This window comes from Diadema antillarum, unplaced genomic scaffold, assembly GCF_040938485.1.
Source record: "Diadema antillarum isolate AM-2024a unplaced genomic scaffold, OU_Dant_1.0 scf00000071, whole genome shotgun sequence".
Taxonomy (NCBI): Eukaryota; Metazoa; Echinodermata; class Echinoidea; order Diadematoida; family Diadematidae; genus Diadema; species Diadema antillarum.
Window position 1 is genome coordinate 9,519,216 of NW_027270960.1, and position 27,249 is coordinate 9,546,464.

The 27,249-nt window shown below is 38.5% G+C and overlaps 1 protein-coding gene across 1 annotated transcript in view; it reads left to right on the top strand.

Annotated features, from left to right (window-relative positions):
- Window positions 1-364: 364 nt before the first annotated feature.
- LOC139717064 (A disintegrin and metalloproteinase with thrombospondin motifs 6-like) overlaps window positions 365-27,249 on the top strand; it is a 69,519-nt gene continuing 42,634 nt past the window's right edge. The window contains exons 1-16 of the mRNA XM_071628573.1: window positions 365-622; window positions 1,077-1,377; window positions 1,937-2,193; window positions 2,952-3,041; window positions 3,370-3,518; window positions 4,127-4,285; window positions 4,999-5,130; window positions 5,765-5,936; window positions 11,649-11,732; window positions 14,083-14,298; window positions 18,362-18,488; window positions 18,730-18,810; window positions 20,539-20,767; window positions 22,627-22,705; window positions 25,838-25,966; window positions 26,474-26,678. Of these exons, the coding sequence (XP_071484674.1) occupies window positions 365-622; window positions 1,077-1,377; window positions 1,937-2,193; window positions 2,952-3,041; window positions 3,370-3,518; window positions 4,127-4,285; window positions 4,999-5,130; window positions 5,765-5,936; window positions 11,649-11,732; window positions 14,083-14,298; window positions 18,362-18,488; window positions 18,730-18,810; window positions 20,539-20,767; window positions 22,627-22,705; window positions 25,838-25,966; window positions 26,474-26,678 (2,668 nt within the window). The remainder of the gene's footprint in view (window positions 623-1,076; window positions 1,378-1,936; window positions 2,194-2,951; window positions 3,042-3,369; window positions 3,519-4,126; window positions 4,286-4,998; window positions 5,131-5,764; window positions 5,937-11,648; window positions 11,733-14,082; window positions 14,299-18,361; window positions 18,489-18,729; window positions 18,811-20,538; window positions 20,768-22,626; window positions 22,706-25,837; window positions 25,967-26,473; window positions 26,679-27,249) is intronic.

A 27,249-nucleotide genomic window follows, 5' to 3' on the forward strand; every position in this document is an offset into this window, starting at 1 on the left:
GGACTTATAGCTCATTTAACAAGGTAGGAATATTGCTTTTACCAGTTAAGAAACGCTGAACAACCACTAATTCGTTCAATAAAATGTGCACCCTTTGGACCAGTGTGTTGTTTCTTCCTTGTATTAACATCTGGACAAAAGAACGTTGATATCTTGATATAAATGTTAGGCAACAGATAATATGAGACACACCATTACCTGGGGGAATTGCCTTCATCATCTCTTCATATATCAGTGGGGCGAGATTAATCTGTTGTAATATGTCAAGCTTGTTTTATGTAAATCTCTACTGATAAAAATCAATGAAATTCTCTCTATTCTAGATCACGACATAACGTCACCTGAATATCTCGATGCATCCGTGATGACTAAACGCAGTGTAGACTCACAATCAGCCGTTGATGGCGATCTCCTGGTGAAATTCCGTGCCTTCGGTGAGGATTACCTTGTTCATCTCCACCCGAACTACTATCTAATGCGGCCAAACCTCGTTATTGAGACACTGGGAGAAGATGGTGTGATTACAGAGGAAAGCTCGCCAAACCGAGACTGTCACTATTTCGCGCGTTTATTATCGCATGGAGACGAGTCGGAGGGAGCCCTCAGCACGTGTAATGGACTTGTGAGTAGACTGGAGACTGTACCATGTAACAAGTACAACCTGCGCATATCATCCATGCGTTGCCTAAAATCTATATCAGTCTGTGATATGTGCTTTATCAATATCCATACATTACATGCTGTTGATTGATCTTCTGAGAACTTTATTTCTCTGCAATAATGAGAAAAAAAAAAAAAAAAACCTTACAGGACAATTGTATTCGTGATTACCAAAAACGGCGAGATCAAATGTATGGTATAAATATATGCTGCTCTCTGCATTCCTATACCTGTTGTAATACACATAAATGAATGTGCATACATGTACGTAATATGTATCGTATGTCAATGTTGGTTTTCTGAAGTCACAGTGTAGTACTCTAGTCAATATATTCATAGATTGTGCAAGTACATGTATTAATCTCTACAGTAACCTGTCATCAGCATTTTTAATACAATGTATGATTTCCTTTCAGCGCGGTGTCATTATTCACGAAGACAATGAAATTTACGTAGAACCGCTAAAGGACGATCACGAGTCTCGCCTTAGACGCGATGTCGGGATATCGACGCAAGAACGTGCTCATATTGTTTACAAACGAAGTGCGACCAGCCCTTGGTCGAGTGGGTCGCCGTCGTACGGCTCGTCGTCGAAAAGTTCGTCGAGCAGCTATGAAGACGAGGACGAGTACGGCCAGTTTGACGAGGACCAGCACGAGGCTGATGTCGGCCGTGACAACGATACAGAACCAGAGAAGTTTTGCTCTCCAGCTACACGTGAGTGCACGAAAAGTCATCTTGACGAGAAAGTTTTTGTCAACAGCGGACAATTAAAGTCCTCAAATATAACCGTCAGTAGCAAAATATGACCTACATTTTAGTTATTGAAATAATGTTTCACATGGGTAACTCTAACAGTAAAACGTCTGATGGGTTCAAATCACCATTAACCTGTCAGCAGTTTGCTACTCTTAGCTGATTGCAGGTTTTGTCAGATTTCATGATATTAATTATTACCTTAGAGAATATCACATTTTCACAGTCAGATGTGCATTTTCACAGTAAATGGACACAACACTAAAGATTTCAACCATTAGCGAGTGCATTATTCGTTCATTTATACGTCCTCTTCTTTCCTACATCTTTATATCATGCTCTGTTGTCTCGGCATATATGTAGTTTCCTATCTAATCTTAATTGTGTTTCCTGGTCCGCCATTTTATCAATATTGATGCTCGATTGTTGTTTTTCAATGAATTACAATCTGCTATTTTTTAAGTACACTGTATCATATTAATTTAACACTTTTGACGTGCAATCTCCGTTAAATTGAAAGCCCCTGGACACAACCCATACCAGCCCAGACAGAAATTGCCGCCGTTTTCTGTGAATCCTAACGTGGGGAGGGCGGATGTATCTAACGACGAGGAGCCACAAACAGAGGACTTGGCAGACGAGCAGCCGAGGTTCGAAGACTTCCGACAGGCTGTGGTCGGGCAGCGATATATCGAGATATTTCTCTTGATCGATCGCAAGATGGTTAAATTCCACGGCGATGATGCTGTTAATTACACGATGTCTCTGATGAACATAGTAAGTGACCACTACAACAACCCGAAACAAGTACTAACATATGTCAACAACTCCATTCCTATGCAACCACGGCAGAGCGTTCACGCTCGTTTCATATCTTCATCAGATCTCATTTCATTTCAAAATCGTTAGTCTTTTAAGCTAAAAAAAATAAATATAGGCAGTTGAATACTTCTGCTGCTGTAGTTTTGACGAAAATAGATTTTGGTCATGTTGATTAAAGTGTTTTCGCTACTTTACCAAGAAGAATAAGGAAATAATTGATATTATGGTAACTCTGTATAAAATGATTTACAAGAATGATTTTTTTTCCCTCAATTCTAGCGACCAATAAGACCAGTGGTGTATTGCACAAAATGTTTGACCATTGCCTTCAGTCCAGGTCAATACCTTTATGTGTCTAGATAGGTTAATGAATACATTGTAGGTGAATAGATTCAGAACGTAGTAAAATTTGTCCCTAAATTTGACAGTTTCAAAGGTATCCTTGTCTAGCAAGATATTGTTCAGATACATCGTGGGAAGATACAGCGCAATAGGGAATGATCCTAATTCGCTTTGCTCATAGATGCAGTCTGTACTACCCCGAAGAGAAATAATTTAAATGGTAGTTAAAGTGCAAGAGGTTGCAACGCACAGGGTCACCTCAGCGGTAGATGTGAAAACACCGGACAAGATCAGAGGGTGTGTTACTCTGCACGTGGATATTAATCTTAGCACACCTTTAACGTTAATCAGATCTCTGTTCTCTTACACAGGTATCTAGGAGGTATGCACAAGGGTCTGTCGGTGCACAGATCAGACTTGTTATCGTACGGGTTTTGGTTCTGACGACGAACACGCCTTGGGTAAGTCGCACATTTCCTGGAAACTGCAAACCTGCCGTATACGGCCTGGCAGTGTGCCGGCGTCAAGAAACTGAGGTCGTGTTCAAGTGCATACTGTAGTTCATACTTTTGTTTAAGAATGAAATGAAATGAAATCATCCGACACGGATATAATATGCTTTCCTTTACCATCTCCCTTTCACGGCTTGCAAACCAGCACAGCCTTGCCATAAAGCCATTGCCGTGTAATCGGTCAGTCGTGCCCTCTACTATGGAAGGAAACCGTATAAGCAAAGAAGAATGGCAGGGCCTGGTATATTTAACGACCATTTTACATTTTAATTTTCAGATGATAGGGCTTGACGGGATAAATAGAACAATGGTCGTCTCTGGCAACGGTGATGAGGTCATGGATGAGCTGTGTGGCTGGCAGTATCACTTCAACCCCGTGAGTGACGACGATCCGGGCCACTGGGATACGGCAATATTGATCACAAGGTAGGTCTGACTGCCGTGAGCGTGGCAGTATAGATCGATATCCTACTTGGCGAACGCCCAACGCTATGGAACTGCGGTGTCCCATGCGCGCACACGTATGGCGAATACACAATGTAATGGCGACTGGCTTGCGCTCGCCGGCGCCGCAACATTATATCATGCATTCAGCACACGCGTGCGGAACTGGGACGCCACAGTTATAATGACGAATTTTCAGCCACGATAGGTTGAGATGGGTTGGAAGCAAATGAATAGAAGTCGGACCCTCAGTTGTTGTTTGGATATTGCTCAGAGTTTTGTTTCTATGTCTTTACTTGTTAAATTTGCTGATTTGTTTTGTTTAATCATAGTTCATATTATATCTAACTTTATAATTTTCAGGGAGTATACTTCTCACTACTACTACATAACAAATACAATGCATCTGACAAAAAACTGAGTATTTTACAACCTTGATAAGAGTGCAGTAATATAAAGTAGACAGGAATGAAGGCTGAGAACTGGCTGTTGTTTAAAGAAACTGTAACTGTGAAAATTTCAAAGTAGTCATTTGATAACAAAATATCAAAATTACTTTAATGATCATTGCATTTACTTAATTCGATAAGGTTGGATCTATACACGATGGCAGCTAACAATAGAAAAAGCTTTTCCCTGCTCGGCCGTGCCTATGTCGGAACAATTTGTGACCCCGAGTGGTCCTGTTCAGTCAACCAGGATGATGGTCTCCCCGCGGGCTTTGTGATCACCCATGAGCTGGGTCACAGGTGGGTTAGCTGAAAATGGCCATCGATGAGCATGCCAATCAATCATAGTACGTACTATAATCAGACAATAGAATCTGGCAATAAGTAATATCTTTGACAAGGTTTTGTTTTAGATACAACCACTCAACGCAAACTTTCCCGTTTCTCATTGATACTATGTTTAACCATTAATGACATATGACGTTGAGATTACGTTGGGACAGTGTTTATTTTGTTTGTTGCTGCATCAGTTCCGATGACCATTGATGTCGCTTTTGTTGTAATCTTGTCTTTATTAATAAATAAAAACAAAGGACATGTTGACATATATATCAGGTCCATGGTCCTATTCTGAACACATGGCAGGTAGTGACACACTTACAAATACTTACACAGTGAATAAATAACAATGTAGCTGTATTCGCAACAGATTTGTTAGGTTGACAACAATTACACAAAATTAACTAATCTACGTACATTTACACTGTATAACCAATGACTCATTTCGTTATTTTGTCCGGGATTTCTATCCAGAGAGGAAACTTTTTTTTTTCTCCTCACAAATTGCGCTCTTTCACGCGTGACATGGAAAACCGTTTGACATCGCGTCTTGACATAGTACCTTTTAAGATACCATGTAATGAAATATGCCAAAATTATAAGCAGTATTAAGATTTTGTGGAACGTATGTGCGTTTGTTTGATTTTGTTCATATTGGTTTCCACACCAACCAGTCTAAGTTTGAGCCATGATCCGACCTACGGCTGCCAGAACAATCGTAACATCATGTCATCCATGCGCCCCTCGGGAATCCACTCTCTTCAGTGGTCGCAGTGCAGCCGCGAGTACCTGGCCGACTTTCTTGAGTAAGTCCTTGGACCTCTCTTGCTCCGTTTGTACCAGCGACTTGCGACTTCGTCTGTTATGTTAAGATATTCTATCGTTATAGACATTGTAGATGTATTAAGAATCAGTGGGAATCTAAATTCATCGCCAAGTCCATACTACTAATGTGACATAACACTATTCGAAGACTGCTACCAAGCATATTTACTTTCCTCATTGTTCACAGAGAATTGCGTTATCGAACCTACAGTAGGCCTACTCTACTATTGTATGTCGAGAGTTTGGTGCTGTTTTCCACGTCTTTTCGGTAGACTATTCTTCCATTGACACACAGTAACTGGGTGTCACGCACACACACACGCGCGCATACACACTTTATAGAAGGTGGATGCATAGTCATAATGAGTGCGCTATATAGGTTGACAAAACAGGAAAAGCCACCATGTGAAATGTGTGATAAACCTTGCAGGCCTGACCGGCTCAATTACAGCAGATGTTATACAGTACAGGCGCAAGTGACACAAAGCCCCAACATTATGGGCTAGCTAAGGTCGTTTTACATTTTATGCACATGAATAAGGTATCGTGTCTTTCACTATTTGATGAACGTCATTTTTTTAAATTGATCTATTTTTTTTTCTTTTTTGTTGCCAGATCAGACAAGTCAAGCTGCCTCTTGGACGAACCAGCAACGGATGAGGAGAACGTCCAACTCCTCACGTGGGACCAGCTTCCAGGAGTGCGATACGATCGACTAGAGCAGTGCAATAAAGCGTATCGCCATCACCATCGCATCACGGAATATTGTTGGGCGAATCGACTTAACGTGAGCATAAAAAGGAAAGATCATAAATGAGAAATAAAAAGAGGTGGTAGCGCCACCTCGATATGATGAATGAAGCTTGAAAGAAGTTGCCCGGTTCGTGCAAGCGCATTGTGAGATATTTTCTGACAAACTTGCTCTCAGCCAATTAGATGCAAAGATTTCAGTAGCTTAAAACAGTTTGACAGATAAAAAAATCTAACAAAACGCTTGTTGAAATGCCACCAGGTGTGTTCAACCTCTCGGACAAGACACTTTAATACCCACAGTGTCCATTGTCCCCTAAGTCTAATATAAGTTGGCGAGGCGGTGGCAATGATGGCGACAGAGCTCCCTGGTAGAGTAGTGATGATGTATAAGAAGCTCCTTTAAACTATGCAAATGAAGACTACTATCTTTCAGAGACAGGGAGGGAGGAGAGAAGGGAAGGGGGGGGGGGGGGGGAGAGGGATTTATCTTTTGAGACACAGCCACAACTCGTTTTCATTAGTCCAAGATGCCGTGCCTCCTGCGTTCATGAAATGGACTGATAATTTACTATAAATTAGTTTACTATAAATGTAAACATGGCTTTAAAAAACAAACAAACAAACAAATGAATGATGGGTCACATGATTTAATTTGTAAGCATCAGCATACAATTATTTATACCCCCACCCACACATAGTGTGTATGGGGGTATTATAGGAATCACTCTGAGATCGGGTGGCCGGTCGGTCGGTCGATCGATCCGTTGCAGAATCTTGTGGATCGAACTCCTCTCTCATTTCTTGAGCAATTGACCCCAAATTTGGCATGTGTGACCGATATCAAAGGTAGATGTGCAAGACGCATTTTTCGTTAGTATGGCATGATGCGTTGCCATGATAACGGCTAAGTTTGATAAAATCTTGTGGATCGAACTACTCTCTCAATCTTTCGAGCAATTAACCCCAAATTTGGCTTGTGTGACCGCTATCAAAGGAAGATGTGCAAGACACCATTTTTGTTAGTATTGCATAATGCGTTGCCATGGCAACGGCAAATTTTTAAACAAATCTTGCCAAATGTGGATTAAACTACTCTCAGTTTTAGAGCAATTCAGTTGAAATGTGGGATATACAATCAATGTAATGTTTACTATTTCAAGATGCCCTTTTTTCATGCCGTCAAACCCCCGTTTGAGGCGAGACCCCATTGCCAAACGAAGCTGATGGGGTGCTATACCCCCCTAACAATTCCTTGTTTGAGAAGTGGAAGTCGATGTATTTGCCCACTGCAAAATAACTTTCTACTCAGGCGTGGCAAACCTGGAGGCCAAGCCAGGGTTTAATGACTGCAAAAGCTGTCATATTACGTAAGAGCATAATAAGGATATCTGCCTGTGGCAGACCATTCAAAGTGAACTCAATTTTCTCTATTCTTTCTAAAGTTTTAGAGTTTATATTATATTGAGAAATTCTATAGTCATCCGTTTTGAATTTCGAACGAAAAAATTTGACCCATAAATAACGAAAATACAGGAATAAGGAGAGCATTGTAGAAATTTGTCGATACACACACGCACCATGGAGCTACATAGCCCATGCCAAAACCAAAACAATCTCCTCCTCTCGCGGGTGCCCCCCCCCCCCCCCTCCCTGTGGCGGTGACTGATGCTTAGATTAGACCAGGGTCAAGAAACAGGTGTTTTATATCTTTGGTTTTTAAATCCTTGATTGCCAAGATATACACTGGCATTGTCTACAGGGGTGTAGCTTCTTCAAACGAGGGATTTGCCTCATGTGTGTGCGAAAAAGTCTGTTGCCGTGGTAACAGCATTTTTTATGCTAAACATACAAAAATATGAAGATTGACAAAACTCTCTGCGTTTTTTAGTATTTGACTTGAATTTTGGCACAATCATGTGACCACTACAGTATGTAGACGAGCAGAACACATTTTCTGTTGATGTTGAACAATAACAGCATATTTTGAATGAAAAATCATACAAAACTTCTCTGGATTCGGTTAACTGAGTACTCCCTTGAAATTTGGCACATGTGCCCACTATGATACGTAGATGTGCAAACTTAATCTTTCGTCTTTGTTAAACAATGCGTTGTCATGGTAACTTTTTTTCACTAAAAGCATTACAAAATATTGTGGATTCACTTTATTCCCTCAGTCTTCGAGCATTTGGCTTGAAATTTGGCACATGTGACCGCTATGGTATGCAGATGTGCAAACTTAATCTTTCGTCAACGTTGAACAATGCGTTGCCATGGTAACAGCTTATTTTGAATGAATAATCATGCAAAACTATTGTGGATTCAGCTAACTCCTTCAGTCTTTGAGCTTTTAGCTTTAAATTTGGCACATGTGACCGCTGTGGTATGCAGATGTGCAAACTTAATCTTTCGTCAATGTTGAACAATGCGTTGCCATGGTAACAGATTATTTTGAATGAATAATCATGCAAAACTATTGTGGATTCAGCTAACTCCTTCAGTCTTTGAGCTTTTAGCTTGAAATTTGGCACATGTGACCGCTATGGTACATAGATGTACAAACTTAATATTTCATCATTGTTGAACAGGCGTTGCCATGGTAACAGTATATTTTGCATGATAAATCATACAAGAATACAATGGATTTAGCTAACTCCCTGAGTCTTTGAGCATTTGGCTTGAAATTTGGCATATGAGACCTCTATGATACATTCATGTACAAATTTATTTTTCCGTCATTTTTGAACAGTGCGTTAAAAATTATACAAAAATGCTGTGGATTCAGTTAACTCCCTCAGTCTTATAGCATTTGGCTTATAATTTAACACATGTGACCGCTGTGGTATATAGATGTGCAAACTTAATCTTTCATCATTGTTGAACAGGCGTTGCCATGGTAACAGCATATATTAATTGAAAAATCATACAAAAATGTTGTGGTTTCGGCTAACTCACTGAGTCTTTGAGCATTTGGCTTAATATTTGGCACATGTGACCGCTATGGTGTGTAGATGTGCAAACTTAATCATTGTCATTGTTGAAGAATGCGTTGCCATGGTAACAGCATATTTTGAATTAAAAAATTAAAAAAACAGTGGATACTACATGTAGCTGACTCCCTCAGTCTTTGAGCATTTGGCTTGAAATTTGGCTCATGTGACGGCTATAATATACCGGGTGTCCCAAAAAAAGCGGAACGGTGGATTTTCAGTACCTTGCGTTCTAAAAGTGATATATTTTTTGACATCATTAGAAGGAGCATCTTCCACAGAAGACAATGATACCAAAATCATAAAATTTGGTTCAGTACTTTTTGTTCTACGCCAATTCCTGAAAATGCAGTCATTTCAAATTTCGCCGGATTTTTGCGACTTATGAGATAATAATTTGAGTGCGACACGCGATCCATATACGGTGAATATTGTGTAAGCTCACTGATCCATGTCAACAAAAGATACAGCTTTCACATTGGGCACGGGCCAGAAAAAAACAGTGTGTGTGTCTGTGTCTCTGTGTGTTTGTGTGTACGCCCAATATGAAAGCTTTATCTTTTGTTGACATGGATCAACGAGCGTACACAATTCACCGTATGGAACGCGTGTCGCACCCAAATTATTATCTCATTAGTCGCAAAAAATTGAAAATGACTGCATTTACAGAAATTGGCGTAGAATAAAAAGTACTAAACCAAATTTAATGGTTTTGGTATCATAGTCTTCTGCGGAAGATGCTCTTTCTAATGATGTCAAAAAATATATCACTTTTAGAACGCAAGGTACTGAAAATCCACCGTTCCGCTTTTTTTGGGACACCCGGTATAATTGTGCTGACTTCATTTTTTTGTTCATGTTAAACGTTGTGTTGACATGGTAGCCAGCATTTTTAAATGAAAATATTAGAAATTGCCAATTACTCACTCAGGTTTTGAGCACTTTTCTTTATATGTGGAACATGTGACTATCAGTGAACAAAATATACATTTTGATTTATCTGATGTTGAACAATACTTTGCCATGCTAACATTTTTTTCAATAAAAAGCATATAAAGCATTTCCTGGTTGAGCTAACTCTCTCAGTGTTAGATGGGGTATTAATCACATTGAGTGGTAGTGCTAATTTTAAGATGGTTTGCAGAACGAGAAAGTGGTTTTAATCATCAAATTAATATAATTCGTGTGTCGACTTGTTTTTATTGCAACTGATTAACACATTGCCGTACGTGATGTAAATAAGCACCATATTCATTGTTGTTTAGTAGTAGCCACGACAAAAATATTATGGGCATATACATATACTCGGGCAGGATTCGAACCTACGACCTCCTGATCACCGGACATTGTCAGACAGGCATCTTATCCACTAGACCACCTAGCTTCCGCCCGACAGCCACTGCTGATGCAGCGGGTACTCGTAATTATGCAGATTAATTAAATTCTTTAATCGAGTTCTTTTTGACAAGACCCTCTCGCTGTATGGTTAAGAGATCAGCTGAGTGGGGTCGCTCGCCCATTAAAGCGAGGGGCCTTGAAAAAAAAAGGCTATCTAAGGACCAGAACTCTGGCATGAACTGGAAACAAATAAGACACGCCCACTTCAGAGATGGCGTAAACAATGAGAGCAAAATATACACTGCTCGATTTCAAATTTTTCGCAGAATGTATATATATGTTTGTATGAAAAATGCCTCATTTTGACTACTGACAAATGTTATTTTTTCCTATCTATGTATCATTCCTGCAAACGCATGTCGAATTTATACTTTTTGTACATTCTGTTGAAAGAAGTGAAAATAAAACCTTTGAATTGAATTGAATTGAATATTGATTTTAACGCTAGAGTATAAAAATCACATATAGCTCGACCTCTTTGCTATATTCGAATTACTGTCCCATTTCCCCGGTCTTGACTACCGGCGCCCCATGAGGGCGTTCTTGCCAGTCAGTGGAATAATCAAAGAGATTTTTCTCCTCCACTTGGGAAACCTTTTGGGTGTAATTCATAAGTATTCCAGGAAACCTGAATGGTTAACCTTTTTGGGTGTAATTCATAAGTATTCCAGGAAACGTGAATGGTTAACCTTTTTGGGTGTAATTCATAAGTATTCCAGGAAACCTGAATGGTTAAATGGATGATACAGTAATTGGCGGAAAAGAGGATTGGGCTTTTAACTTTATGCGAGATACCTAGAAACCACTTGTGAAATAGTACAGAGCAAACTGTTCTAAGAGGAATTCAAAGTTTAGTTGGTGAAAAATTGTGGAATTGCTGCGACATAAAAAAAAAAACAACAACAACAACCAAACAAACGAACCAAAAAACAATCGTAATACAGGGTGGGACCAAACTCTTATTAGGAATACCTTGTTTTGGATATCTCAGCTATTTCAAAGCCAACTTTCATCAAAATAAACGATAAATTCCTCTCGGAATTACATGCTCTTTCACATTTCATAAGAGGTTTCTCATTATCTCGTTAAAACATTGTTAGAAACCTGAAGTTAGGTCTCATCAAAATAGTGGGGGATAATAGAGGGATAACGACGGGATTGAGCCTAGCATGTTTGTTTCCGAGTCTAAACGCTGTAGATCCCACGAAATGAGACACATATTTTCACCATGTGGAGATGGCGGGTTATTCAGAATTAATGAAATGATATGTGAGGGTGCAATATAGCATCTCCAGGGAGAAAACACTGGTTGCTTTCTCGCCAAATATATTAATAAACTTCCCTCTCTAATTTTACAGACTTGCGGTCATATTGGATGTAAGGTGTGGAGCTCCTGCGGCTGGATTCAAGTGATGGAGGGCACACCGTGCGGGACAAATAAGGTGAGTTTTAACCTTGACTGCAGCAAAAATACATATCAGCCCAAAACCGGAAAAAATATATTTCGTTAGAGAAGAAATCCACCCCAAAACTTTATAAATTCCATAAAAAGAGAAACGAAATTCCCTGCAGTCTAAACAGTCTACAAATGATCAAAATCGGATAAGAAATAAGGAAGTTATGACATTTGGAAATTTCAGAATCTTTTGGAAAAGACTTCTTGACCAGTCAAATGTAGCTTTTGACAAGTTTTCAAATTTTCATAACGAAACATGAAAAATTGTGCGGGCATGACATCATCAACTCGCTCATTTGACTGTTCATAAGGGATAATTAAGAAGTGTTTTCTGAAAAAATGTGAAATTTCGATATGTCATATCTTCCATATTTCTTATCCGGCTTTTGTTATTTTGGGGAGGTAATGAAGGGATTTTCTCTCTCTTTTTCTCGTCTTTTGGAGTTTATCTATTTTTGGGGTGGATTTCCTCTTCAAGAGGATTGGTTTTCGTACAGTAAGAAAGAAAAATTGTTCTGCACACTGAAGTGATGATCAATGCAGAGTATGGACTAAATTACAGTAAAGTATCAACATTTTGGTCGTATCATTTTTTATTTCCACTAGGGCTTTTCTGAAGTGTATTTGTCCCAAAATTAATGTGAAAAAAGAATCCTTGAAAGTTTCCATTAGGGCAGTAGATGTATAGAGTATAATTGTACGCACACATCAAAAAAGCAACGTGTAATACAATGTATATCACTTAGTTCTGTGTGTCGCAAAAGAGATAAGAGCATGCAGCCCTCAACTCATCTTTGCTTTGACCGATCAGCGAGAAACAGAAATAATTTCTGACAGAAAATGTGAAATACTAGGATTTAATGTCTTCAAAAGAAAACACACACACACACACACAAATACACACGCACTCACACAGCAAGAGTCCCTTGTCTAAGATTTCAGGGTACATCATGTTGGTTATGTCAGGGTCACCCTATAGTCCATGGGCCAGGCCAGATATTGGTACCATCTGAGGTGGCAAAACCTTTTTGGTGTCATTTTGTTTGTCGGGCATAGATATGCTTATCAAGCTATGATAGCATTTCCAAATGAGTAGCTTAGTCATAGTAAATGAATTTTTAACCAATTTGGTCTCGTTGTTATATCCCTATACTTCTGAATCGAAACTAACCGCCATATAAAGAAGAGCACTGTCTTCTGTATGTTCCATAGAGCTGTAAAATGCAGCTCTATGGTATGTTCACAGGTGTTCTGTTGTAAACGCGGTGCGCTTAGTCTTTATTCAAGGCAGCGAAGGGAATATCCAAAGGTTATGATGTCCACAGCGCTTAGTCTTTATTCTAGACGGCGAAGAGAATATCCAAAGCGTATGATACAGTGTATATCCTTTTATCTAAAAACAACAACAACAACAAAAGCAATTCCTAGTGAATATTACCGTATTTTTCAATCATTTATCATTTTCCGGTGAAAACGCTACGGTGAAAACGCTGATACCACGCCAATGTCGCTTTATTTCCCTCCAACAATATAAGATAATGCAAAAACAATGTACCGGTACACTACGATACATTATAATGAATGATATTGTAAATGAACAGAGTGATTTTTGTTTAAAACTGATGTATTTGTTGATAGGGTAGTATAAAAACAGTATAGATAATCCCTTTTATGAGGAACTTTAGATATGATAACAGTACATTGGTCTAGATAAAGAACTAAGCGCACCGCGTGACAGCTGTGGACATCATAACCCTTTGGATATTCCCTTCGCTGCCTTGAATAAAGACTAAGCGCACCGCATTTACAATAGAACACATGTGGACATACAGAAGGCAGTGCTCTTCTTTGTATAGCGGTTTAGTTTCGATTCAGAAGTATAGGGATATAAATACGAGACCAAATTGGTTAAAAGTGCATTTATTATGACTAAGCTACTCATTTGGAAATGCTATCATAGCTTGATAAGCATATCTATGCCCGACAAACAAAATGACACCAAAAAGGTTGTGCCACCTCAAATGGTACCAACAACCCATTTTTCGGGTCTTGGCCCATGGACTACTATAGAACGAAATTATGTCTACTTAAAAACATACATAATTATATACATGTCACATTTGAACGTGTCTTGTTTCTTTATCTTGAATATCTTTGTTCTTTCATCTTCGAGTGCGCCTTGAGCATTTCATTTAATCGATATGGTGCGATATAAATAACAGTTATTGTTATTTACATATAAACATATATTTATGTTCTTATGTTTAAATCTGCAAATATGGCATTCCTGAATAAGCTAACATGTAAGTTAAGTGGTTTCGTGCGTTATGCTCCAGTGGTGTTATAACGGACATTGCAAGTCGTCAATCGGAGGAGTTCCCGCACCGATTGATGGGGGATGGTCGGAGTGGGAAGGCGAATTCACCACATGTAGTAAGACTTGTGGTACTGGAGTCGTGTGGAGGCGGCGATACTGCAAAAATCCTAGCCCCCGTCACGGTGGGAAGGGCTGCGTTGGCAGCTCAGCTATCATGCGGCTGTGTAATACTGAGGTGAGTCGATCACTGTCCTACATCGTATGCCTATATCGGCCTTCATGAGTTTACTCATGTAGGTTACTTTTAAAGCAGGTTAAATGTCAGTTATGTCCACTAGATTTTGAAATGGCTGATTTTAAGCACAGCAATAGTGTGTGTGTGTGTGTGTGTGTGCGCGTGAGTGTGTGTGTTTGTGCTAATCGGAATTGAAATTCTTCTGGAAACATATGAGAACTTCTGTAAATAACGATGTACTTTGTGGTTTTTGATTTGTAAGTGTAATAGTATTGAATTTAACGGTGCTGAAAATTATTTATCACACCGCCAATTTGGAATCCGGTCTAATCAAACATACTTGAGATAGTCAACATCGTTAACGATAGTAGTTAAAAAAAAAACACCTAGACACCATGACGTCAGTAATTTTCTTCTGAATCGGGTAATATCGTCAACTGCGGATCCTTTCACTCACATATTTAATCCATTACTTTTTTGACGGCATCGACCCCGAAAGTATGAATATAGCAAAAGTCATCCCTTTGTTTGAAAAAAGGTGGCAAATTAGATGTTAACAATTACCGACCAATTTCTTTGTTATGTACATTGTCCAAAATTCTTTTAAAATATTCATAAAAGAACAACATATATTGTAAAATTAAATTGTATATTTTCAAATTCTCAGTTTGGATTTAGGGAAAAACATAGCATTACACATTACACCAATAATCATGATATTATAATTTTTAAGAAGGCTTTTAAGTGGTTTCAGGAGCAACCTCATGAACAGGAAGCAATATGTCTCTTTAAATGGTTGTAACTCACAAATGCTAAATATCAAACTTGGGGTCCCACAGGGATGTTTATCAGGTCCGCTCTTGTTATTGTCTCAAATGATTTTTTTTTTTTTTTTTGGTAGCTCATCAGATGTTAGCTCTTTTATTTACTTAGCGGATGACTTAATGTATTTTTTTTTTCGCAAAAGAGTCCTCTTACCCTTGTAAATACAAAAAAAACCAAACAAACTGTGAATTAGAAACTGTCGCACAATGGGGAAAAAAAAAGAAATTGTTGTAACTCACATTATGCAAGCGCGGGCTCCTTCGGAGAATTTCAGTATAGGTCCGCTCTTGTTTATTGTCTATACAAATGATTTTTGTAGGTCATCAGATGCTCTTTCTTTTATTCTCTTTGCGGATGACTCAAATTTATTTTCTTTCCACAAAATAATCATGCTACCCTTGTAAATACAATAAACTCTGAATTAGAAACTGTCGCTCTATGGATAGAAGCAAATAAATTATCTCTCAATCTTCAAAAAACAAAAAATATATGCTTTTTAGCAAATCTACAGAGGCACTATCTGGTGAAATTGTTTTTGACAGTACTCCGCTGGAAAGTGTTATGTTAAATTTCTTGGAATAACAGTCGATGATAAGCTTTCATGGACATTTCCTATTGACAGTTTATGCAAAACTATGTCACGAAACATCGGTATAACTATCAAGCTTAATCTTTGTCTTCCTTTATCGTCCCTGCTTACATTATATTCATCTGTAATATTGCCTTATTCAAATTATGAAATCCTCGGATGGGCAAATACATATCAAACACTCTGAGATGAATTACTTCTACATGTATTACAAAATGTCATACTGCATTTTTGTATTATACTGTACCGCTTTTTTAACAAATATATTGAAAATGAAAGATTTGTATTTGTTTAGTTTGGGACTATTTATGTATAATATTGATAGGTGTCCGCTCTTCTGCATTCTTACACAATTCTTTGCAATATAACAATCCAGGGTGCGTCTTATCATTACTCTTACATCATGGATTCCAGTTTGCTCGTGTCCACGATGGCACGTGTTGTAGTTTCATTTTTTTTTCTAGTTTTTCTTCCTAATTTGATCTCATGTCAGTTGACATTGGTTCCTTTGATTTTGTTTTATCTGTTTGTAGTTTCATTAAATCATAATCGTTCTCTTACGTATTTTCTGAGGGTACCATATCGTACAAGCTTTGCTTTTTAGTGGGACCCTCCGTTTCCATTCCCGTAATCCTTATTATACCCCCGCCCACACATAGTGTGTAAGGGGTATATAGGAATCACTTGGATGGCGGGTAACCTGGTGGTCGGTCGGTCGGTCGGTCGGGCGGTCGGTCGGTCGGGCGGTCGGTCCGTTGCAAAAAATCTTGTGGATCGAACTACTCTCTCATTTTTTGACCAATTGACCCCAAATGTCGCATGTGTGACCGCTATCAAAGGTAGATGTGCAAAACACCTTTTTCGTCAGTATCAAATAATGCGTTGCCATGGCAACGGCACATTTTCATAAAAATTGTGGATTGAACTACTCTCATTTTTTGAGCAATTAGCCCCATGCAGATTTGGCATGTGTGACCGCTGTCAAAGGAAAATGTGCAAGATACCTCTTTTGTTAGTATCTTATTATGCGTTGCCATGGCAACAGCAAATTTTGTAAAAATCCTACAAATTTAAATGTTGTGGATCAAACTACTCTATAATTTTTTGAGCAATTGACTTCAGATTTGACATGTGTGACCGCTATCAAAGATAGATGTGCAATACACCTTTTGCGTTAATATCGCATAATGCGTTGCCATGGATTTGCCACTGCTGCTCTATTCTTTTACTCAATTGATGAAATCGTGCAATGAAACGAAATTAGATGAAATGAAATTTTCCAATACAAAGTATTCGCGCATCCTTGTTTAGACTGTAATCAGGAACGCTGTACAAAAAAAAAGAACAGAAAACAGCAACAACCAACAAACCTGATAGAGAAAAATTTGTCTGTGAGTGTACACACGTTGTATGTGTGTGCATCCGCGTGTGAATGTATAGCCACGGCAACATACCATTTATCGTTCAATTTACTATACCGCTGCGATCGTTCTTTCACAGCCCTGTCCTGGAATAGTTACCTCTGATGACTTCAGGCGACAGGAGTGTACAGCAACAAACCCCGTGAGGTTCAGGAATCGACTTTTTACCTGGGAACCAAACTACGAGGGACGAATTGACGGTCAGATTATATCATTCCTTTCGTCCGTCATTCGTTTCTGACAACATTGTACACGTATCAGGATTAGCCGAGATTTTCATCTAAAGATATGCATGTATAATACGTAGGCCTACCTACTACATCATAGCTATTAACTAGTTGTAAAAGAGTGATATGTACTAGTACTTGATGTGTATGATTAGAGGAAGATTCAGGGTTCATTTCGTGAATGTTTGATGTGGTTTTTACTGAAAAGAGAATCAAGGTGAAAGAAACAGAGTTTTACGGCAGAGAGCAAAACAAGGATTAGACATACTACTCGGGGAGTAAAGACGATGCGCTCTCACGTTGCGCGTTGAACTTGTATCCATGGCGACGCAGATGGCAATCTACATCTAGGCTAGTAAAAAGCGATGAGGCACAATTCACATTAGTATTTGAATCATTCTCTTCTCTGCGAAACGAAACAAAACACAGGTAACGAACTTTGCACATTGGCGTGCAGAACCACGAACGGCGAGTTCTTCGCCAATAGAGATCCCAACAAGTTCGTTGACGGCTTGCAGTGTTGGAAGTACAACACCGACTCGAAGGAACTCCAACGAACCCGGCACTGCGTGGATAGGCATTGTGTTGTAAGTATGAACATGTGTTTATCCGTTGTCATAGAGACGCTATGTACTCTTTTCCCAGAAATACAGACACGGAAGCTAAATTCTACAAAGAGAGACAGAAGAGAGTCGGAGAGAGAAAGAGGAAAAAGAGGGACGAAGAAACAATAATAATAAAAAAAAAGAACCGAAAAGAAGGTTGGACAAGTTACATGACCTACATGAAACTAGATGTACGAGCTTTAAATATACATTTGACAAAGAGTGCTATACAAATATAAGCAAAATAATTATGAACATTTCCAAACAGTCATCTTCGCGACAAGTGAGCCATTAAACCAGCTGCATGCTTAACCTAATCTCGTTTCGTAAGTTGTTTTGTTTTGCATTGCTCTGCATGTACATATTTTGTTTTTACACATCGTATCTATTTTCAAGGAGTTTGGATGTGATGGAATTTACGGCTCTGGAAAGATGAAGGATGTATGTGGCATATGCGAAGGAACCGGTCGAACATGCACCCACGTCTCCGGGTCACTCAATGAGGCTTTACCGAGATGTAGAGGTGAGTTTATGTTAATTTTATGAGCTCTTCACCAGTCACTTGTAAACTTTTCTATTCAACTCCATACTTTATCATTGACAGGAGACAAAAACTGATGTTTCAGCAGTCACATTATGCAGTTATTGCAGTCATGACTTGGTATTTGTTTCTCCTGATTTATGAGCTAATGAAAAGTAATATCAACACAGCAAGGAAACAAGGCAGAACTATGCCTAATCTCAAGATGTTGTCATTTTTGCAGAGTGGTATAAGCTGTTTATCGTTCCCAGAGGCGCTGTTGGAATCAACATCACTAACATGAACAATCGATACTGCACATTAGGTGAGTCACTATAATAATTATGCTCTGCCTTACTCCTTTTCACAACTTATCATTCTTCATCTACTGCTGTCATTTGATTCTGTTTCGGTTAAATTTGTGTTTCATTGATAAGGTTCCTTTTTTTCTCCGCAAATGAGAACACGTATCGCCATTTTCTTGAGTTGTACCACCTCTTACGCATGAAAGATGTCTCTAGGATTAAAAAGCAAAACAAAGCAAAACGAAAAATTTTGCACTCCTCAAACGAATTTCTTTGCGACACCCAGCGCTATTCATGCCACCTCGGAGTCATTTAGCCTGTTTCATAAAATTTGTAATCAGTGACAACTGCTACATTTGACAAATGTTTTCTCAGCCAATCAGATGCAAGAATTTCAGTAGCTTGTCACATCTATGATAACAATGACAAGTTTTATGAAACGGGCCCCAGGATCTCAGCTAAATCTTTCATTGTATTGTACATTTTCTTATTACGCTCCTGCATTGGGGCAAATCATTGAACAATTATTATACCCCCGCCAAACGAAGTTTGAAGGGGGTATATAGGAATCAGCGGACGGTCGGTCGGGCGGTCGGTCGGGCGGTAGGTCCGTTGCAAATCTTGCGTCGCGAACTACTTCCTCAGTTTTCAACCGATTCCCATAAAACTTGGCACAGATGTGTGCCTTGGGTTGTAGAAGTGCAAGACGTATTTTTTGACAGTACCCAAAAGTGCGTTGCCATGGTAACGGCATATTATTGGTAAAATATAGGGCAAAATGCTTCATGGCAAAACTGCTTCATCAGTGTTCTTCCAATTCTCATGGAATTCATATTGAATGTTTGTCTTAGGATATAGGTCAGCATGACACATTTCTTGACAGTGACAAAAAGTATGTTGGCATGGTAACAGCTCACATATTATGAGCCAAAATGATGGAAAATTTTGTGTTGCAAACTACTTCCTCAGTTTTTGCCCAATTTCCATGAAACTTGGTACAGATGTGTGCCTTTGGTTGTAGATGTGCAAGACGCATTTTTCGACAGTACCCGAAAGTACGTTGCCATGGTAACGGCATATTAATGGCAGAAGATCAAGCAAAGATCTTGCGGATTTAACTACTTCCTCAGTTTTTTGACCAAAGCTTATGAAATGTTGTTTTGACCAAAGCTTATGAAATGTTGGTTGGCGGGGGTATAACCAGTCGCTGTAGCGACATTTCTAGTTTCGACATTCGTCGAGGCACATTTGTCATCATTAATGAATAATAACATGCAAATAGATAACAATAATTAGGCAATCAATCACTATTCACAGTTTTTGTAGGACATTCCAAAAACTAGGCCTTCCCCGATTGCTCCCATCCTTCTACCTGAACGTGCAATTGTAATTGTATAAAAACGTTGAAATTACAATACAGCGCAGTATTAGAAAGTTCTGTCATTTGTACTTTGCGCTAGGTTGATATGTCAGTTGCTCTTTAATTCTGACGGAAATACATTTTAATGACTGAAACATAATCCCTTTCATTCATTTGGCCTCAATATGTATTCTGCTGTTTGTTTGTTTGTTTGTTTGTTTTTCAGTTTGGTTGGTTGTCTTTATTTATGTATTTATTTATTATATTATCATATTTGTGTGTGTGTGTATGTGCGGTTTTTTTTTTCAAGGTTCGTATTTCAGTTCTTACAATACACATGTAAAAGGAATTTAACGTTGAAGCTTGCTTGATTTCTATCCATATCAAGGGTTGTATTACGGTGGGGTATCCATCTTTCAACCCAGAACGCTCGACCGAGTGCAAGACAGACGCTACACTGTGCAAGACGCACTTATTGTGCACTACGCGGATACATACGATTGGGAAAAGATTTGGGTCATGTCTGGACCCACGCTAAGGAAAGTCAAGGTTGAGGGTAAAATGGACTGGCCTTCCTGGTTCGGGCCTAGCCGCTTTCCTAAGTTCACCTGGGAATGGTATGAGCCAACCTCCCTCCCTGTCTCCTACTAGTGAGTGTTATATTGTCATACTTTTTCTTTTCTATTGTCTTTTATCCGTGGCAATTTTTCCCTGAGTTTCGTCCGACCTGACAGCAAATGCGCCATAACTGCGCGCATGGGTGTGCTGAAAGCATTATACAGCTGTACATATTGCGGCGGGCGCGAACTGCAGGCATGGGAGCACTGGGCGATTTTGATACACGGTCGGATTGGTCCACCAGCAATTAAGCGCCAGAAAATAAAAGCTGATGATGTTTAGATGAAAGTTTTAGTTGACTGATGGATAAAAGCAGGTTAGGAAGCAAACGACAATGAAATTTTCATTAGAAATAGGGCAAAAATGAGAAAGTTATAAAATTTCAAAGGTTTGCGTGTGATCACAAGCCCGATGTCGTTCAATGTCACTGAGGCTGGATGGATGAGACTCTCATGACATTGCTTCACAACTATCTCATTGGTGTGGACACAAAATGTTTTAAAATGATTGCTAAGGCCAAGTGTGGACACCATGGAAAGTTAAGTCACATTCCAGCCCAATTCATTTGTCCCGTAATATACCATTATTATTATCATTGATATTCTTATTATAATCATTATTATTATTATCATTATCAACTATTATACTATAACTTATTTTATATAACCATATTTTCAACTGGCATATAATACACAAATTCAAATAGAAGAAATAGAAATGAGACAAAGGAGGTATTGAAGGTTATTCATAGATATGGGAAGGAATAACCTTCGATTTGTGCCATTCCCTCCCGTTCTTTTCTTTGATAATGACTTTACAGGGGCACTTATTTTGATATTGCATACCCTCCGTAAAGCACATACCTTACCCCCAAAATAGGCATGCTATAGCATTCATTCTCTCTTGCACTGCCACCTGCACACACGACGCACTGTCACTCGCACACACCTACACTTCTATTGTCTACTATACCATGCAGAAATCAATGGTGCTGCGTGCTTTTTTTCTTTTTAAAGCGCCAAGTCACTGTTTTTCTTTTCAGTTTTTTTTTCTTTAGCAAAATGTGTTTCGTGAATCAAGATTAAGAGTTTTATGAGTACATATATAATTGGTGTTGTATTATATTTGTACTATATAGATAGGGCCTCATCCACGTCAAGCTCTGCGTATGATGACGGTCCCCTGTATTGATTTCTGCTTTGTTCATAGATACAGTATGCCTTAATATGATATTTTGATTCCTATGCCACTATAAAAGATTGATGTTGTTACGAAAATGATATTTTTTTTGTATTGATTTGTATGTTAACTCTCTTTTTTGTTTTTTTGCATACTCTTTATCACTCTGTTTTCATTTGCAATTGTATTTGGAGAAAGAAAATACAGAAATAAACCAAACCAAACCAAAAGCTATAAAAGGTTCAGTGAGTTTATTTTATTACCCTTGTTGGACACTTTGACATCGTCTGATATTGTGGGACTTTTTTTAACGCAGTCTGAAATTTGGTATGAAAGTAATACCAAAAAGGAAAATGTCCCAAACTGTCTGAGCCTTGTATCTGAAAGTACAGTGTACATCAAGTGTTATTTGAGGTCAATAAATGACACTTACGTATAGAGTCATATTCGGTGAAAGAAATGTTAAGAATTAACTTTTTTTTAACCTTTTGGCACAATACCTTGTTAACATTTTCAATCAAGCATTGCAGAGCCGTTACTATTCAATTGCGAACTATCAGGTATGTTCGGAATTTCAAGCTGAAGATCTATCATGTAAATTATTACTTCTATGTGTTTCCATAAATCCGTGTAACTTATTGTTCATATGTGTTTTTATTTGCATCTTTCTCATTCCCAGCTGGAGGCAGACGATTCTAACTGAATGTCCGGTCACGTGTGGTGGTGGAAACACGACTGCCGATATTTTCTGCGTGGAGGTAAAAGATCACAAGTCGATTAAAAAAAAGCTCCACAAAAGCACTTGCATTTGGCTTAAGCGACTTCTAAGCGGCACTCCATTCACAGTCACGTTCGGAGAGATGCTGAGCTTTTCAGAGTAACAGACACAGATCCAGATTCAGATTCAATCCTAATTTCATCTGAGTGATGATTAGCGACACAATAGAATTTCTCAATGTATCGATACCATCGATAGCTCCGAGTGTGAATAGTAAATCGGGTTGCAAATCACTAGCTCGACACCCATGAGTCATACAGGCTACGGGTCATACAGCCCAGGAGCTAGACACTATACATAAAGTGAACGAGGCCATTGAGCTCGAAATAACTAGAATAGGCCCACGAGCTGTACGGTCCACCAGCTCCACGCCAGGCGAATGAGACCCACGAGACCGACCGACGCAGTTTTGGTCTCGTGGGCCTTCTTTTGCCTAGTGTAGAGCCTGTTGGTCGTATTTTGTCTTGTGTCGGTTTTGTTGGCCTTGTGCCTAGTTTGGCACTTGAGGGCCTTTTTTGCTTAGTGTCGAGCTCATGGGCTGTATGACTCATGGACTTTTTTTTTTTCAATGTCAAGCTCGTGGGCTGTATGACTCGTGGGTGTCGGGCTCTTGGGATGACCCCGTCAAATTGACCATTGAACCCTAATCAGCCGGGGGCGGAATCTGCCCCTCCCCCCCCCCCCCCGACGTTTCGCGCAATAATTCTGCAACACGAGAAAGCCTCATCATGAGGCTTCTTGACTTTTTTCTTTCAAGTCTGGTGCAAGTTTTGAGAACAAATTTGCCAGGTCATCGCGTACCGTTATCAAGCCACGCCCATTTTTTCAAAGATTCAAAGATTCAAATTCATTTTCACTTCCATCAAATAAACAAAGAAATCATATACAATGTACAATGTATATGCACAATATATTTGTAATAATTACAGATATTTTTAATAATTACATTTTCATAACGACATGTCACGCCAAAACGTGCAGAACTTTATGATTTTATGTACATTGTACTGTACGTTTCCTATGGAAAACAGTGCTCAGTCTTGAAACTCATAAAAACCTATTTTTACTATTCATCACTTTGTTTGATTTTATGCAAATCATGGTAGATAAGTGGTCCATGGCAATTTCCATTTAAAGAATTAAACCGAAGTAAAAAGGTGAACAAAAAACCAAAAAAAAAAGATACATAGGAATTCCGAAAACAATAAAATAGTAGGAATTTAAATGACTTTAGGAAGTTTTTATCATGATGTAAAATTGTACTAAAACAGATATGCAAACCCAAAACATAGACTCTCAATGCTCTTAGTTAGTATTCAACAGGCTAAAAATAAGATGTTGGGCTTAATCTCTCTAATTAATTGATTAGAATAAGAAATTGATAATTAAAAAAGAACATAAGACACAATCTTGTAGATTATGACTTGGGTGTCGTTAACACGTCACTGATGTCCGACATGGGGGGGGGGGGGCTGATTACGTCCCCCCCCCCACCCTCCAGCATAGCCAAAAAAAAAAAAGAGCCTAGCTTGTTTAGGCATATACACTCAGCAAAAAAAGAAAGTAAACGCTTTTTCAAGTTTAGATTTCTCATCGAAAATTTGGCTGAAAGCTAATTTATTATATACCATATTAAAGGTAATTTAATTGGCTGTCAACCTGGTAGGTCAACATAGAGGGAAACTTAATGCATGAGTGAACACCATTGTTTTTCTCTTCCAGGGCACAAAAGTAAAAATTGCAAAACTGAACAAGTTGTCATTCATGCGTATGTGCTCTTCCATAGAACAAACAACAAATTTCACACAAAAAGAAACATGAATTAAGCTGCAAAAACAAACCTTTGATCTTTATGATATCTTTAAAGCCTAAAAGGCCAATGACGGCTAATAATAATGGAGGAAAATAAAGCATCTTATGTCTGATCTAAATTCAAATGAAATAAGAGAAGAAGTAATAATTAACCAAAATGGTACAAATTTGAGCTTTTTTTACAAATTAGGAAATTGTAAATAATGTTTGGTTCTTGAAATTGTCACATGCATATTAAATCACTAGTTTAAAAGAAATAAAGAAATTCTGCTCATTTAACCATCTTTATGCTTTTTATTCCCAATGTCATTTAAAGCTTGACTTGACATAAAATTCTTATTTTTCCACTTTAGTTTCTTAGTTTGTCTTTCTTAGAGGTAATACAGAGATAAAGAGAACAAAAACTTATTCTTCCTATTTCATTCACGCTCTTATTGTGTTAAACTGGTCTTTTGTTGTCAACGTTATCGTAAAGGTCATTTGCAAATGAAAGAGAACATGTCAATTTTTGCAATTTTTAATTTTGTGCCTTGTAGGACAAAAACCGATGTGCTCACTCATGCGTAAAGTTTTCTTTTGAATTTAATAATGAGCTTAATAGCCAATTAAATTACCTTTAATATGGTGTATAATACATTGATTTTCATAAAAATCTTCTATGAAATATATGACCTCGAAAAAGTGTTTACTTTCTTTTTTTGCTGAGTGTACAATATGCCTGTTGGAAGCTGGACTTCTACAGGTGGAGATGAGAACTACAGACTGAATTTGGTGATGTAAAAACATGGGACTATTTCATTTCATTTCATTTATTTACACTTTAGAACTACATTAGGTTTACAAAGTTTGCATACAGAAACACATGATATCTAGTATCATAGTGGCGGAATCATGAGAAGTAAAAAAAAAAAAAAGAAATACAAGGCTTATTGAAAACTAATTCCTAAACTAAAACTTTAATGTAAATACATGTATTGTATGAGGGTATATTCATTTTGTGATTAGGTGGAAACAAACATAAATTGTACAATTTATACAATACAAAGAAACACTGAATTCATTTTGAAAGACCAAAGAAGAGAAAATGAGGAAAATCTCCATTTGGGCTATTCATCAAGTCGTAGGTTAATTGTATCAAACACATGTAGGTGTTTTTTTTTTTATATTTCAAATTGTCATACCGTCATACTGGTCTTAAAGGAATTTTAAACAACAAGAAACAAAAAGACTCACAACCATATTATATTAATTGTTTATTTATTCTCAGTCAGTTTTAATCTTGCCCCTTTTCGTCTCGAAGGAGGTCGACGGTGTTCCAATGAACGTCAGTCATCGACTATGTGACGCTGAAACTAAACCAGCCGAGTATCCACCATGTAACACTCAGTTCTGTCCTGGACTCATGTGGCTGATAGGCGAGTGGTCCGAGGTATGGCAATGTGATTTCGATCACAAGTAAAAAAAAAAAAAAAAAAAAAAAAAAAAATGTCTGCTGCTTTCAGTGTCAATGTCATTTACATGAAAGCTCCTCAAATCAGAATGAAGCAGCCACGTCTATAATGAAATGCTTTATTGTTGAGTCATCCTTGTAAGCCTAAGCAATGGCTGACATACCCGCAGACAACAGCTAGTATAAAACCAGAGTGATTTCAGACATATCACTTATCTAGTGCAAGTGTCTGGTCTGTGCAATTGTTAAAAGAAACTCGCTAAAATGTGTAGACCAGGGGGGCATTTTATGTAGCGTTTTGTCTGATAATTTTTCTGGCAAACTGTTATGAGTTATGGAAATCCTTACATCTGGTTGGCTGAGAGCAAATTTGTCGGACAAATTTGTCAGACAAAACGCGTCATGAAACACTGTGAAATACCCCAAGAACTCAGCACACTGTGTGACATGTTTTTGGTTCTGTTTCTTCCTTAACTAACCACCAAGTGTTCGGCAACGTGCGACATCGGCCAGCGCAGCCGGGCAGTCGACTGCATCGAGGGGTCTACGATGCAACCAGCCCCTACGATAGACTGTATAGCGCACTGTTGCTTCAGGCCTAACAACACCAAGGGGTGCGAGGAAGAGCCTTGTCCTACCACTGCCTTACCTACCACTACCTTACCTACCACTACATCCCCGACAACTTTAGGTAGGATGCCTCCCAAATCTTAGTAATTGGCACAACAAAACTCAAATTTAAAAACAGTAGGCTACTACTCTTCTATCATGAATGCCGAACCTGAAAGCTAAAAATACAATTCATTCATGACATAACGCAATAAATCTAACTAGGCAAGCATTTCCTCCTTGTCATTATATAATTAGTTTCCAAGTAAAGTGTGACCAGGATATCCTTTGCAGTGTGTTTTAATTCATGATGCAAGTCAAGCCAAAGATATAAGTCGCCATCGCTGTTCTTGTGACGACTGTGTCTGGTTGCGTTTTCAACATCAGTACGAGCATCGTCTGTAAGAGAAAAACACGCCTTACTGTTTCGCGCTCTAATTGATAGTAGTCATCAAACTTGGCGATGTCCTGACTAGGGAGGAAGCCAGTAATGATTATGAAGTCTACCATCTGCTTGACCCACTAGTGTTCAGTTTGGCAGGTTCGGTTCGGTGGTCGAAATAATCATAATGGTTATGATTCGTTACTTTTAGAGTTAGAGGCGTCCTTTTCTTGGAGGTTGGATAAGAGTATGATGACTCACTGAATGTGAC